Below are 15,952 nucleotides of genomic sequence, written 5' to 3'. Positions count from 1 at the left end.
TTCTAACTACATTCATACTGTTTAGAGGTAATATTGATACGAAATAGTGATCCAACAAAATAGCCGAAAGAGAGAGAGAGAGAGAGAGAGAGAGAGAGAGAGAGAGAGAGAGAGAGAGAGAGAGAGAGAGAGAGATTCATTTATTCAAACAACCTTGTCTATTTTTCTCCATTATTTCTGCTTTGCTCTCACTCTTGACTTCCTCTCTCATCCCACCGTCAAACCTTCCTTCCTTTCTCTCTCTCTCTCTCTCTCTCTCTCTCTCTCTCTCTCTCTCTCTCTCTCTCTCTCTCTCTCTCTCTCTCTCTCTCTCGTCACGCCCCACCCCCTACACACACACGTCATCAATTGATAATATCTTCATCATCGATTCACATTTATTATTTCCTCTTCATTCCCAATCATGCAAAGTGACCATTCATTCCTTTTAAATATAGACCACCACCACCACCACCACCGCCACAGCCGCCAGTGCTTGATCATCATTATCGCCTCGTACAATAACTAAGGCATTTCAGGTCAGCACAGTAAAGTTAATTCATTGCCTGGTTGTCCTGCTGTCTTGTTTGCTGTGTATCCATTATATTATAGGTCTTACTGTAGTCATTCATTCACAGATAGACAGACGGATGGATGGATGGATAGACATACAGACAGAGATAGGTATTTGTTAATTGTCTAAACCTACGTGATATTTTGCAACAGTTTGTGGTTCTCAATCTCAAATAAAAAGTGACAAAAAGACAAACAATATGGTTCACAATAAACCTGGTAACACAGCTTGATAAACTAAAGTATTTGATAAGAACACACCTTACAATTAAGAAAACAGATAAGCAAAACTACACTTGAAACCTTAATGATAAGCGATTACCTGCAAACAACACAATACCAAAATGAAAATAAACACACGATACGATTATATTTGTTTTCTGTTTTTAAAGAAGACAATTAATCTCTCTCTCTCTCTCTCTCTCTCTCTCTCTCTCTCTCTCTCTCTCTCTCTCTCTCTCTCTCTCTCTCTCTCTCTCTCTCTCCAAACGACAGACGAAATTTAATCATATAAAAAAAAAAAAACTGACCATCTTGCCGTGACCAGGATTCGAACCTGGGTTATTGCGGCCACAACGCAATGTACTAACCACTATACGATCACGGCCACTCGTCACTTACTATTAGCTGCAAGGAAGGTGTTGAGATACAGAAGAAAGAAAATGGGAAAGTAAATTAAAATACAAGAAAGAGGGGAGGAAAATAAGAAGAAAGGTATGAAGGTAAGAAGGTATAACAAATAATGGACAATAAGGAAAACAAAAAGATTACAGTAAATTGAGAGGAGATACTCGTATATACAATCTCTCTCTCTCTCTCTCTCTCTCTCTCTCTCTCTCTCTCTCTCTCTCTCTCTCTCTCTCTCTCTCTCTCTCTCTCTCTCTCTCTCTCTAATACATGATAAATCTCTCCTACCAAAACTCCCACGCAAAAGTCATTCCTTCTCCTTCTCCTCCCCCCAACTCCTCCTCCTCCTCCTCCTCCTCCTGCCCTAGCCACCTCATTCCTCTCCCCTCACAAGCCACTGTGGTGAGTGAACAGCCACGCTTCACTGACCCCCAAAGGCCCCGCCCCCTGTTTTCCCACGGGTGACATAACAGAGCGGTTTTGACGGGTTACTGCTCCCCTTTCCTCCCCCTTCACTCCTTTACTCCCTACGCCATCCCTCCCTCCCATTAACTTCTCTCCTCCACCTCCTTCCATCTCTTCTCCTCCTCCTTCCCTCCCGTTTCTTCCTTTTCTTGTTTTCTTATTAATTTTCGTCTTTGCTTGTTGGTATTGGTGGTGGTGGTGGTGGTGGTGGTAGCAGTAGTAGTAGCAGTAGTAGTTTTATCATTATTTGTTTTTTTCTTACTTTTATCCGTACGCCCCCCACATTCTCTCTCTCTCTCTCTCTCTCTCTCTCTCTCTCTCTCTCTCTCTCTCTCTCTCTCTCTCTCTCTCTCTCTGCATGACCCCGTGGACAGGGTCGGGACATGTCAGGTCAGACGGTCAACAGGGCAGGAACGGAACCTGCTACCTTGTCATTACTCTTCAGTGTCCTCCTCCTCCTCCTCCCCCTCCTCCTCACTCCATATCCTCTTCCTCTTCCTCCTCCAGCAATGTCTCCTGTACACAAATACTCTCCCTCTCTGTCTCTCTCTCTCTCTCTCTCTCTCTCTCTCTCTCTCTCTCTCTCTCTCTCTCTCTCTCACTTTCCCTCTCCACGTCTCCATCACAACACACAATTTCATAACCCTCTTGTTCTTGTCAATGGCTCCCTCCCCCCACACTCGTCACGCCTCATCCCTCCTGTACACTCGTAGTCCCGTAGTCCCTCCCCTCTCTCTCCCTCCCTGCCCTCACTCTGCATCTCTTACCAAGTCTCTATGTCCTCTGCTCCTTGTCCAACCTGGAATGCCTCACCACACACACGTTGACTCGTACACACAAGCTTTCTTTTTACTCCTTATGTCCTTCCCTCCTTCCCTCCCCAGCCACTAGTCTCGCCCCATTTCACTCTTCCCAGCCACTCACTCCTTTTCTTCTCCACTGCGTTTGGAAATTCCTCTCTCTTCAGCATGTACTCGTCTCGTTTTCCCTTCGCTTCAGGATTCTTCTCTCTCTCTCTCTCTCTCTCTCTCTCTCTCTCTCTCTCTCTCTCTCTCTCTCTCTCTCTCTCTCTCTCTCTCGTCTTTCCTGTACACTGAACAGCCACGTTTCTTCTTCTGTTCTTGTGTTTTTTTTTTTTATCTATATCAGTGCTCTATACTTTTGTGTTCCTTCCTTCCTTCCTTCCTTCCTTCCTTCCTTCCCTTCCATTGCCTTCAGTGTTTCGTCTCTCCCAGTCTTCTTGCACCAACCTTCCTCATCGTCCTCTTCTTTCTCCCTTACTAAACACACGTATGCTCTTCTAATCCTTCATTTTGATCTATACCAGTGTTCTATTATGTGTTCTTTCCTTCCTTTGCCTTTAGTGTTTCGTCTTCTCTCGTGTTCTCGTCCTAACCTTCGCCCTCTTCCTCCTTATCTCCTACTGAACACATGTATCTTCTAATCTTTCATTTTCATCTGTATCATTGTTCTATACTGTGTTCCTTCCCTCCCTTGCCTTCAGTATTTCGTCTTCCCTGTCTCCTCCTCCTCCTCCTCCTCCTCCTCCTCCTCCTCCTCCTCCCTGCTGTGTCGCGCCGTGCCCCCAGAATCAACACATCTGCTGCCGTTCAGTGCGACCAGCGAGACTAAACGCCCGATGGACTGGGAGAAGTCATGGTGAGTGGTATTGTGTGTATATATAGCCAGCCTCCACAACACGCCCGCCTCCTCCTCCTCCTCCTCCTCCTCCTCCTCCTCCTCCTCCTCCTCCTACTTGTGTGTGTTTTCTTTCACGTCTTTTCTTTTTCCTTCACAATCACTACATATTCAATACTCAGAAATTTATATAAAAGTACTATACATACATTTTCTCTCTCTCTCTCTCTCTCTCTCTCTCTCTCTCTCTCTCTCTCTCTCTCTCTCTCTCTCTCTCTCTCTCTCTCTCTCTCTCAAACGACAGCCAGCCTACCTGCTTGTTTGTTTGCTTGCTCACTTGCTCGTCAAAACACACACACTCACACACACACACACACACACACATCATTTTTTTATCTTCCTATATTTGTAACTACACACGTACATAATTATAATCTACGAGGGCAGAGGTGAAACTAGGAAAATAAAATAAAATAAAGGAAGAAGAGAAGGAGGAAAAGGAGGACTGAAGCAACTAGAAGGGAAAAAATTAGAGATGGAGGAGGACGATGAGGAATAAGAGGAGGAGGAGGAGGAGGAGGGCTCCGTATAGCTGACGCCGTGGCTAATATGTTGGTTCAAGTCGGGTGTGTGGCGGCCGAGGTACACATCATCAAGAGGTCATTAGTGGCGTGGTGTGTGCGGGCGCCATTCAAGAGTCGCCATTCAGCACCGGACAGTGACGGGCAGCGATGACGACCCGCGCATTGACTCCCGGACACAACACTCCGCCAGCCCGACCAACGCGACCCGACCCGAGAGAATTGAGTCGACGCGGTTGCCTTTCTCTCTCTCTCTAAAGTTGTGGCGTGAGGGAGTGACGAGGGACGGCGCGAGGAGGAGGAGGAAGAGAAGGAGCAGGAGGAGGAGGGAAGGAAAGTACTGGAAAGGAGAGACGGAGAGAATTATAGGATGTTTGCAAAGATGGAGGAATGTAAAGTGTAGGTGTGTTTTCGTGGTTTCATGTAAACGACTCATTTACCCAGAGAGAGAGAGAGAGAGAGAGAGAGAGAGAGAGAGAGAGAGAGAGAGAGAGAGAGAGAATCACAAAACTCACCCAAAACTAACATCTACGCGGTATATAACTCAGCCGCTGCCGCCACCACCACCGCCATCACCACCACCACCACCATCACCATCACCACGCCCCTCACACCATCCATCCCTCCTTTCCTTTGCCTTTTTCCCTCCCTCCCTTCCTTCCTCCCTCCCTCCCATCAATGGCTTCCCGCCGCCTTTGACACTATTTGACACGCATGTTACAGCCGCCGCCGCGTGACCGAGAAGCGGCAGAAGAGTTAATTAAAAACCCATTCTGACACAGACGCCATTTTGAAAGCTGACGTAAGATGGAGCGAGAAGGAAGAGGAGGAGGAGGAAAGGGAGAAGGAAGAAATATGAGAGAAATAAAGAGTGAGTGACTGAAAGAGATGAGAGAACGAGTGTGGGGTAAAATTAATAAGCGAGAAAGGAAGGAAAGAAGATGAGAGAGGTAAGATGCAGGGAGGGGAGAAGGAGCAGGAGCAGGAGAAGACAGAGGGCATTATGAGACCAGTAAAGAACGAATGACAGAAAAAGAGGGAGGTGAGAATGAATGGAAGAAAATATAAAGAAGCGAGAAGAAAAAGGAAAAGGAAGGGAAAGAAGTGAAGGATGAAGCAAATTAGGTAATGGAAAAATAGAAAATATCGATGTTTAGAATGCAGAGGAAAAACTGAAAGGAAACAGAGGAAGGAAATAAATAAAAATACATGTAATGAAGAAGAGATGCAAGTAATTCACACCTGCCAATGCATGTGAAAATTATGATTATTATTACTGAAAAAATATGAAATGGAAGTTTGACGCGAGGCTTAAAAAAAAAAAAAAACGAAAAAGCGAAAAAAAAAGAATCACAAACGAAAAAAAAAAAGAAAACAAAGGAAACATACATAAATTACGTTAGAAAACTGAGTAAAGAAATAAAATGAAGGCATAAAGAATATAAACGAAGGCAAAGATAAAACATGTAAAAAAAAAAATCAGTAAATAAAAGAACTACTGGAAGAGAGAAAGGAGAGGAGAGAAGAGGGAGGGGAAGGAGGTGCCGCAATGAGTGAATTAAGGAAAAAAAGGAACAGGAAGGAAGCAAGGAAGAGTAAAAAAGAGTGAGAGAATAAGAGACAGACAGATCGGTACATTGATACGTATACTAATAAGACAGGAAGGAGAGAGAGAGAGAGAGAGAGAGAGAGAGAGAGAGAGAGAGAGAGAGAGAGAGAGAGAGAGAGAGAGAGAGAGAGAGAGAGAGAGAGAGCAGAAACGTGAAAATTCTGAGAAACAAAAATATCACCAATAACATCTTTTCTTTCTTATATTATGATGACTTCCCATTCATTTATTTTATTCTTATTCTTCCTTGCTCTTTGTCTTTCGCTTCTTCGTTTTTTTTTTCTTTTCTTTATTCCTCTTACGAACATCATATTTCTCTTTTTTTTATTTTTGTAACGGCTTTTTTAATTTTCGTCATTCGTTATTCTTCATCTTCTTCCACTACTACGTACGTTATAAACATGATTATTTTTGTTATGTTTTTTTTTTTATTACGTTTTGATCTCTGTTCCTTCATCTTTTATTTATTTACTTTTGTTATTGCTTTCTCCCTTTCGCCATTCATTATTTTTTTGTATCTTCTTTCACCACTACATACGTTAGAAACTGTGCTTTTGTCTTTTTTTTTTTTTTGTTACGTTTTTATCTCGGTTCCTTCATTCCTTCTCTTCGTCATTTATTATTCTCTGCCTTCTTTCACTACTACGTACATTTGAAAGTGCTTTTGTCATTTTTTTTTTTTTTTTTTTACGTTTTCATCTCTGTTCCTTCATCTTCCATTTACTCCACTTCTCATTTACCATTCATCAACTGCGCCAGATTTATTTTCTTTTGTCTGTCTGTCAATCTTTTTCTCCTCGTGTTCGTTCGTCCTTCTGCATTCCCTTTCATCTTCATCACTCCATCTATCTCTCTTCTCTTTTTCTTGTGGTTTTGTCTTTCCTTCATTCCATCCTTGCTATTGTCTCTCATGCCATCAATCCTTTCTTTTTCCCAGTCTTTCACCATCGTCAAGTTTCTCTCTCTCTCTCTCTCTCCCTCCTCCTCCTCCTCCTCCTCCTCCTCCTCCTCCTCCTCCTCTCCCTCTTCTCCCTTCCTCTAAGACTACACGTTGTAATTTGGGTGTATGTGACTCACTGACTGACGAATGTCTTAACTAGTGACCTCGAATGACCTCTGCCCAGTGACCCGACGCAGCCTCTCTCTCTCTCTCTCTCTCTCTCTCTCTCTCTCTCTCTCTCTCTCTCTCTCTCTCTCTCTCTCTCTCTCATACAAACCTGGACATTCTCACTTTCTCACTTTCTCATATTAGTTCATTCTCATTTTCTCTCCCTCACTCCCTCCCTCTCTCACTCCTGTCCCCCTCTCCCCCCCACAGAGAGAGACACACGGAGCACACTTCCTCTCTACTGTGTAATTTACATCTCAAGTGTCGACCGGTGGAGGCATAACGAAGGGAGAGAGAGAGAGAGGGAGAGAAGGGGAGGGAAGGAAGGAAACGAGGAACAGCTGATCAGGACAAAGAAAATACTATATAGATGTACGTGTGATAGGGAGGCAGCGTCCATGAACATTGCTTTACTTAATGAGCTGATGTGATAGATATGACGGACAGGGTGTGGAGAGAGAGAGAGAGAGAGAGAGAGAGAGAGAGAGAGAGAGAGAGAGAGAGAGAGAGAGAGAGAGAGAGGGAGGGAGAGAGAGGAGGGGGTGACGGATACATACAGTAAGGACATTGACAAAGACCAGCAAAATTAATCAAAGAAAAGGGAAGCTAATAGTTAGGACAAAACGAAAAGGAGGCAGAAAGCATAAAGAGAGAGAGAGAGAGAGAGAGAGAGAGAGAGAGAGAGAGAGAGAGAGAGAGAGAGAGAGAGAGAGAGAGAGATCGAAGTAATTTAAAGACAATGACACAAAGATAAGCAGACTGAGACAAAGACAAACTAATATACTACGACAGAGAGGATAAAACACACACACACACACACACTCACATACACACACACAAAGACGGTCACACACTACCAGCACCCTTTTACGCACAATTAAGGAAGCATAAAGCAAAGTAATACCAACAGAAACACACAAAAAAATAACCCAGTTTATAAATCCAGTGACAATCCCGTTATTCATTCCCCCCCTCAGCACCACCACCACCACCACCTCCTCCTCACTCCTTCCCAGCCCCTCTCCTCTCCCCCCTCCAACCAACCCTCCCCATGTTTCCCTCTCCCTCCCCACGTTCGTGTTCTCATCACCACTTCACTTTCACGTTACGAGAGAAAAGTGAACAATTGGGATGAATATTATCAGGACGGACAAGCGATTACGCGACAAAGGGGCTTGAAGGAGTGACGGAGGGAAAGAGGGAGGGAGAGAATGACTGGGGGGCGGGGTGAAGGGAAAGATGGAGAGAATGAGAAGGGGGGGGGGACGTAAACCAGTGACTCGTCTCTCTCAAAGCCCTAAATCTCACATTCTTCACGCCTGTCCACTCCCTTCTATGTGCTCTCGGCTGCTTCCACCAACAATGTCTCCCTTCCTCACCCTGCCTCCCTGCCTGCCTCATCCCCTCTCCCTCCCTCCCTCCAGACGTGTAGCTCACCCGCCATCCCCTCCCTCATCACCACAGTCACAATCACCATCACTATTAACCACTGCGTTCTCCTCCTCGCATCTCCCTTGGTATATTACGTACCAGGAAAGCAGTCTCTCTCCCTCTCTCACTCCCGTTTCTCTCCCTCTAATTATAATTTGTGCATTTTCAGCGTTTTACTGTTTCACTGTCACGCTTTACTATTACTACTACTACTACTACTACTACTACTACTACCACCATGTTACCACCAATGTACTAAACCAGTCACACACTTGCCACTAGACCACTGCATTATAACCTCCAGTTCACCATCCCTTGCACCACATAACACCATATAATGATTCAATACACATAATAACCAAGCACCAACAGACCTTTAGTTCCTTACGTAGCTATTTGCGAAAGAGTTCTAACCGTAACTACGAGGTAAAGAGATATACAGTAAGGCACAGTAGAACACGCATACACACACACACACACACACACACATTCACTGACACAATAGGAAACAGTACAACACGAATATAATCATGAAAAAAGGGTATTATTGTACACTACACACCTGAGGACATGATATCCTTCCTCTTCCTCTTCCTCCTCCTCCTCCTCCCCCTCCTCCTCTTCCTCCTCTTTCCCAACGCGAGGAACTAATGAAGAGGCGATGGGGAGCCAATGGTCTGAGTGGCACGTGTCCTGGGAAGAAAAATAAAGATACTGCCTCGCCATATTGGTGTTGTGGGCAGAGAGAGAGAGAGAGAGAGAGAGAGAGAGAGAGAGAGAGAGAGAGAGAGAGAGAGGGGGGGGGGGGTTGTAGGGGAAAACTTATGGTGTGAGAAGAGTTGTAACGAGAGGCGAAGGATGGGGGAGAGACAGAGGGAAGAGAGAACGGGGAGAAGGGACAGGACAAGAGATGAGGAAGGATGAGGAGAAGGAGACAGAGAAAAGATGAGGCTGAAGAGGAAAAGGATGGGGAAAGATTTAACGAGATAATTAGTAGGAGTCGTTTATAAGAAGTGTAGGTAGAGTAATGTATGGATGAATAGGGTGGTAATACTGGTGGTGGTAGTGGTGGTAGTGGTGATGACGGTGGTGGTAAATGAAACCGTACTCTGAAACCCCTCTGCACCGCACCTACACTACATTCAAAAGGCTCTAGTTAAAGTTACTCGATTAATAAGACAGATTAATAAGATTCCTGCATTATTAACAAGAGTAACACTCTTGAGAACCTGGCTAAACATCTGTGGCCTTTGAAACTAGTCGTGGAAAGAGAGCGTAGCGTTTCACAATACAGGCGACACAAATAGTGGTGATATTCATGATAGTGAAGGAAATGGCGTTAATACTGATGATAACAGTAAATGCAGTGGTTGTAGGGACGGGAGTAGTAGTGGTGATGTTAGTACTGGTAATGGTGACTGCTTGTTAGGATCGTGGTGGTGATGGTGGTGGTGGAAATGGATGCAGTGGCGAAATGGTGGTGATGAAAGTGGTAGTAGTAGCAGTAGTGGTTATGATGATGGTGGGGATTGTAGTGGCGGTGGTGGTGAATACAGAGTGTCCGAGGTGATGGTGGTGGTGGTGGAGCTAACAGGGCAAGGAGTAGTTGCGGTGGTTGGTGGTGGTAATGATAGTAGTAGTAGTAGTAGTAGTAGTAGTAGTAGTAGTAGTAGTAGTAGTAGTAGCGGTGGTGAAGAGAACAGAATAACGAAGAAACACGATAAAACTAAGTATGGTACAGGAAGAGGATTGTAAAGGTGTTGGCCAGGTAGTCACGGTGAGACGGTAATGAATGCTGATGACAGAACAAGCTGAAGAACAACAATGGTGCATACAATAGTACCAGCAACTGTGGTGATGATAGTGATGCTGAGAAGGCATAGGTGACAGTGATGTTAAGTGACAGAGGTAAGGATTGTGAATGAGTGGTAGTGATGGAAGAGACGGAGAAAAATGGAGAGAAAGGGAAACAAACAGGGGGAGGAGGAGGAGGACGTGGTAGACTAGTGATGTAAGGTAAATAACACTAACACACCTATGGAGATTATAAAACAGAATATATGAAAGCAAGTCTGAATACGTTGATAGCCCAGCTGCTAATGAAATAAGTAGAGTGAAGGGAAGGAAGTGAAAGGTGAAGAGAGAAGGGGAAGGGAAAGGGACAGATGAAGGAGAAGAGGGAAGAAGGAAGGGGAAGAAAAGAAGGGAAAGGAAGAAAGGAAGGGAAGATGCAAGAAGGGAGGGGAAGAGGAAGGGAAAGAGAGACGGAGAAAGAGAAATGAAGGGAAGGGAAAGGAAATGAAGGGGAGATACAAGAAGGGAGGGGAAGAGGAAGGGAAAGGAAGGGAAGGGAAGGAGAACGAGAAAGGAAGGGATGGGAAGAGGGAAAAGGAAGGAGGAAGGGAAGGGAAAGGAAATGAAGGGAAGGAGAAAGGTAAAAGTGAAGGGAAGAGAAAAAGCAAAAGGGGAGGATGAAGGGAAGGGAAGGGAAGGGAAGGGAAAAGGGAAGAAGGGAAGGAGGAAAGAATGAGAAGGGGAAAAGGGGAAGAGGAAAGAAAAGGAAAGGAAGGGAAGGGAAGAGAAGGGGAAGAGAGAAGAAGTCAAGAGGAAAGGGAAGGAGGGAGGGAGGAAGGAAAAGAAAAGGAAGGGAAGAAGAAAGGGAAGGGACAGGAGGAGTGAGAGTGGAGGGCAGTCACGGCGCGGCCACAGTCGCGGCCACTCAGGCTCCCGCGGGTAAGACAATTGTAAGGTAATTTTTCAGTCCACCGCACAAAAGTACACTGTGACTCGCCTCTCCCTCGTGCTACACCTGTCCGGACGAGGATTAATTAAGAACAGGTAAAAGCAAGTCAAGCGTCACACCCTCGGGCAGCAGGTCCCTCTCCTCTCCCCCCCATACCCCCACCTCCCTCCCTCCCTCCCTAACACCGGGATCCTCACATTAGCAACACTAAGTCATGTCTGCTCATTCCCGCCTCCACCTATGACTTGTGGTATGACAGCAGCAGCAGCAGCAGGAGGAGGGAAGAGGAGGAGGACCAGGAGGAGGAGGAGGAGGAGGAGGAGGAGGAGGATGATGAGGAGGAAGAAGAGCAGTAAAAGGCAGGTGAGGTGATACTAATTTATCCAGGTGTGTAGATCAAGTGAAGGAAAGGTGGAGAGAGAGAGAGAGAGAGAGAGAGAGAGAGAGAGAGAGAGAGAGAGAGAGAAAGAGAGAGAGAGAATGTTAAGATGGAAGGAGCATTGGAGTGAGTTAGAAAGGAAAGAAGAAAGGAAGGAAGGAATGGGAGCAAGGAATAGAGAGACTGAAGGTTAGGGAAGGAAGGAAGGAAGGAAGGAAGGGAGGGAGGGAGTGAATGCAAGGGAGGGAGGGAGGGAGGACTTGATAATCACCGAGGAACATGGAGGGTAATGAAAATTCTGCAATTCACTTCAGTGGTCCGGAAAATGAAAACCAGATCTAACACACACACACACACCCTCTCTCTCTCTCTCTCTCTCTCTCTCTCTCTCTCTCTCTCTCTCTCTCTCTCTCTCTCTCTGCACCCTTCCCTCCCATGTTCATCTCTTTTTCCTCCCTCCTTCCCCCTTTTTTCCCTTCCCTGTCCCTCTCCTCCCCTAGCCCCTCACTCATCCCCCTCTCCCCCTCTCTCTCTGGTACATCTGTCAGTGGCATCAAAGAGTATAATTCGAGACCGATTCCATTTCCACTTCCCATCAATTTGTTCTTTCAAACGATCGAGAGAACAAGATGGAGGAGTCGTTGGGAGCTCATAACTCTGGGAGGAGGGAAGGAGGGAAGGAAAGGCGAGGTGGGGGTGATGGAGGGAAAGAGTGGGAGAAAGAGGGAGATGGTGAGAGAGAGGATAGATAGAAGGAAGTGGTAAAAATGGAATGTAAAGGGGAATATGTGACTTTCATGAAGGCAAGAGAGGATGTGTAAGGTGAAGGTGAAAAAAAAATAGTGAAGAAAGAAATGTGCCAAAAGGAATGAGTGTAAATAGGGAAGAGAAGAAATCTGAAAACTTTGATTAAACTCTCTTAAGATTTTAGTGAGAGAGAGAGAGAGAGAGAGAGAGAGAGAGAGAGAGAGAATAAAAGCGGTCTACCCATTCCCTTAAACACACACACACACACACACACCGGATACCACGGGACACGTCAACCTCTCATTACCGAAGTTAACCGGATGTCGGGGGAGAAGTGAACAACCAATATCACTTACCAAGAGTCACTACCACTTCCACTACAGCCATTACCACCACCACGACAACAACCATTACAGCCTGGGCGCCTAAAATATTAGTACTTTCATTTCCATTACTACTACCACTACTACTGCGGCTGCTGCTGCTACTATTACTTTTTCTATTGTGGTAGTAGTAGTAGTAGTAGTAGTAGTAGTAGTAGTAGTAGTAGTAGTAGTAGTAGTAGTGGTGGTGGTGGTGGTGGTGGTAGTTTAACTCTCCCTCTCTCTTACTCTTATTTCCTCCCCCTTCGTTTCTTCCTCTCACACTGTTTCTCTTCCTCCAGCTTCTAATCTCTCCCTCCTTTCCCCTTCCCCTTGGTGTCTTATGACCAGCCATTAGCGCCTCTTCTTGGGAGGGAGGGGGAGGGGGGGAAGGAGGAGGAGGAGATGACCGGGTGGGATGAAGGAAGAACGATGAGCCTCCTTCCGGATAGTGAGGTTGTTGTTATCGTTGTTGTTATCGTTGTTGTTGTTGTGATGATGATGATGATGATGATGATGATGATGATGATGATGGTGGTGGTGGTGAAAGTGACAGTGGTAAATTATAACGTTATGCTTATTACACTAATGGCAGAGCTGCTCGTGATGATGAATTCAGTTGCATGGCGGTGGTGCAAATGAAGATTGAAAACAGACATGCGGCAAAGATGGTGGTGGCGGTGATGATGGTGGTGGTGATTGCGGTGGTGGTGGTGGTCATGAAGGAGGTGCATAGCGGCGGTAACTGCAGTGTATCACAGGCCTGGTGTAGCTTGTGATGACTCTGCGGTGCAGTGTTAAGGAGAATTATCGCCGGCAATCACCGTGACAAACTTCTGATCTTTCTCTTAATCTCAATGTGATAAACTTCCGATCTTTGTTTTAGTCTCTGTACGCAGCAAACTTTGTGTTGTTATTGACTAAAGAAAGAGAGAAGGGAAAAAAAATCGGCTTCTCAAAAAAATTTTTCGTCTCGACTTTGTAACAGATTTTCTTCGGTTTTCTTAAAATCGCACAGCTGCGTACCAGCACTGCTATGTTAATAGTATGACTTAAAACATTAATTAACCTTCTTGAATTATAAATTACAAGATAGACATGTTTTTTATTTTACGAGATACGGAAGAAAATCATCAAAAAAACCGCAAATATGAGCACATGATTGCGTTATCAACGTAATTAAAGGGTGTTCAACCGTGACTAAAACACTGCTATTTTATGCTCTCTATTACCAAGAAAAATAGTGCCAGAGACCGCTAAGGGAAGAGTTAGTTCAGAGTGCGGAGGAGATGGACGGAAGAGATGCGAGTTGCAGACGCTGATGACGATACAGGCGAGAAAGATGTGTGTTAGGGACATGATGATGCTGAGTGAGAAGAATGTCAGTAGATGATGATGACGGTGAATGTGAAAACGGAGTAACGGAAGGTGAAGGTGGACGTGAAGGCGGGATATTAGATGACAATGAGGCCCTAGGAAGAGGTTGCCGGGACAGTGGGAGGTGATCAAGGTGGGTGTGCGGGACAGTAAGTGTGCTTGCTATTATTTTTTTAACTTCTTATATTCTTGGATTTTTAGATTTTAGAGATTTTTTGAGTAGATTTTCATAGTGTTCTTTATGGACAAAAACGGGTTTGCAGCTTTTTGTACTGTGTTTTTTTGTCATTAAACTACTACTACTACTGTTATTACTACTTCTACTACTATTATTACTACTATTAGGAGAGAAATGCGTTAGGTGGAGCTAGTGACGTAAAAAGTTAATCACGAAGTACGGAATAATCTGTCCCCATAAAACAATTTTCACCCATCATAACTATACTGAAGATAAACCACCACCACCACCACCATCAGCAAGGATAAACTGTGAAGGGTCGCTCTGGTCTGTGAGAGATCAGGACACTCCATACGACGACTTAAATCACCCTCGTTAGTTTAGTAACACGCCATCGCCCGCGGCAAGGAAAAGGATCAAAAGGGCAGAAGAGAAACATCGTTTGTTGAATAAATGGTGGGCGATGGTGACCCTCGCCAAATTAGGAGACTTAAAGGATTTGATAAAATTACATAAAAGTAAAAAGTTAGTGAAGGAAAATTCTCAAGATCAATAATCAGTATTAGACAAGAAATGATAGGTTCAAGTTTAATAAAAAAGAGTTAAAAAGTAAACAGTTAGGAAGAATATGATTCTCATATATAATGTTAGAGAAGTGGAACAGTTTAGTACAGTAATCAGGCTGTTCGTGCCGAGTCATTAAGAAACTTTAAAAGAAGATCAGATAAGTTTATGGGTAAGGATGATAGACCAAAATACATAGGTATGATGTAGGAGTATATGCCACGTGTAAACCTAATGACTTCTTGCAGCTTCCCATGTCTTCAAGTGGTAATGGGGATACAAGAAGGGTGACAAGCAAAGTTCTCAGGGTCAGTAAACAGGACAGGACAAGAAATAATGGGTTCAAACTGTATAAATATATATTTGAAAACGAAGGAGGAAGGAATTGTTCTTCAAATTGCGGTAGGTGAATGTAAGTCTCAGTAATCAGACTGTTAATGACCACGGACAATTTTCAGTTTCACCCAACCAATGATTTTCTGATGTGGCTTGTGTGTTTCTGGTCTACATCACTTCCGTCGCAAATACGTAGTTTTGAAGTAATTAATTTATCAACTTATGCCTACATCTCTTCCCCAACATCTGGGGGGTCCTGTGGGAAATCGGGGTTTTTTGGGTGGGGATCATTAAATCGAGTAACGCGCGGTTAGGTGTTAGGTTAGGTTAGGTTAGGTTAGGTTAGGTTAGGTCCCCCAAGAAACTTGAAAACTACGCATTTTCGACAGAAGTGATGTAGGACATCAATCAGTTCACTATTTATCTCACCAGAAACACACAAGCCACATCAGAAAATCGTTGGTTGGGTGAAACTGAAAATTGAGCTTCAAAATACAACACAAATTTATGGATACGGATGATAGGTGGGAATACTTAAGCATGTTTTATACAGGAACTGCCACCACGTGTAAATATGACCGATTCTTGCAGCTTTCCATATGTTGTGACAGATGAGGGAGAATGCAACATTAATTGAGGATTAAGCTTCTCACAATATATACTAAGGGTGGGGCTGATCCCTTATTACCACTTTTTTTCACTGTGTGTTGGTTAAGTAATCGACACGAGTGTACTTACATTTGTAGGTAAGTAGATCCTAGTAGTCCCTTGTGAATATCTTATGCCCCCACACGCCACACACACTCCTCCATCTTTTCTCGTCTACCAAAGCAGATACTCGCAGTCTCTGGTGAATGGGGACGTTGTTGTTTAGGGACGCAACGATCCTTGAGAACAGCTGATGTCACTACACGCCACACACACGCCTCCTTCTCGTGCCTCTCTAAGCAGTGGCGGCATGCGACCACGGGCGCCATCTGTTGGTATGAAACAAATGAAACCAACCCGGCGTTCGAGACTCGAGACTCGAGACTCGAATCTTTCTGCTGCACTCACTTGATTGCCGAATGCCTCCATTACCCACTTGCTCCTTCACTGTGACTGCACATGCCTGGCTGTTTAATGTTCGTATTCCCTGAGGTGAGAGTAAGTAGTACAAGTCATGCTCTTCTTATCTAAATATAATATTGTTTGGGTTTACTAGACTGACGTGTATCTAGGAGGAAGAGGAGGACAAGGAGAAGTCGTACAACAA

The 15,952-nt window shown here is 44.6% G+C and overlaps 1 protein-coding gene and 1 non-coding gene across 3 annotated transcripts in view; both read right to left on the bottom strand.

The window, feature by feature from the left end:
• LOC135107286 (uncharacterized) overlaps positions 1 to 15,667 on the bottom strand; it is a 25,273-nt gene extending 9,606 nt beyond the window's left edge. The window contains exons 1-2 of one of the 2 annotated variants that reach the window (XM_064016958.1): positions 15,436 to 15,667; positions 8,574 to 8,704 (exon numbers count right to left, since the gene is read on the bottom strand). In XM_064016958.1, coding sequence (XP_063873028.1) covers positions 8,574 to 8,583 — 10 coding nt within the window. In that variant the 5' untranslated portion in view covers positions 8,584 to 8,704; positions 15,436 to 15,667. The remainder of the gene's footprint in view (positions 1 to 8,573; positions 8,705 to 15,435) is intronic. The other variant, XM_064016957.1, reaches the window with a different exon arrangement.
• Trnah-gug (transfer RNA histidin (anticodon GUG)) lies at positions 1,088 to 1,159 on the bottom strand. The gene has a single exon. It is a non-coding gene; the product is annotated as a tRNA-His (tRNA).
• Positions 15,668 to 15,952: the final 285 nt, after the last annotated feature.

The sequence above is a fragment of the Scylla paramamosain genome, chromosome 15 (genome assembly GCF_035594125.1).
Source record: "Scylla paramamosain isolate STU-SP2022 chromosome 15, ASM3559412v1, whole genome shotgun sequence".
In the NCBI taxonomy this organism is placed as follows: domain Eukaryota; kingdom Metazoa; phylum Arthropoda; class Malacostraca; order Decapoda; family Portunidae; genus Scylla; species Scylla paramamosain.
The sequence above is the reverse complement of the archived record's forward strand: the minus strand, read 5'-3'. Positions and strand labels throughout refer to the sequence as shown.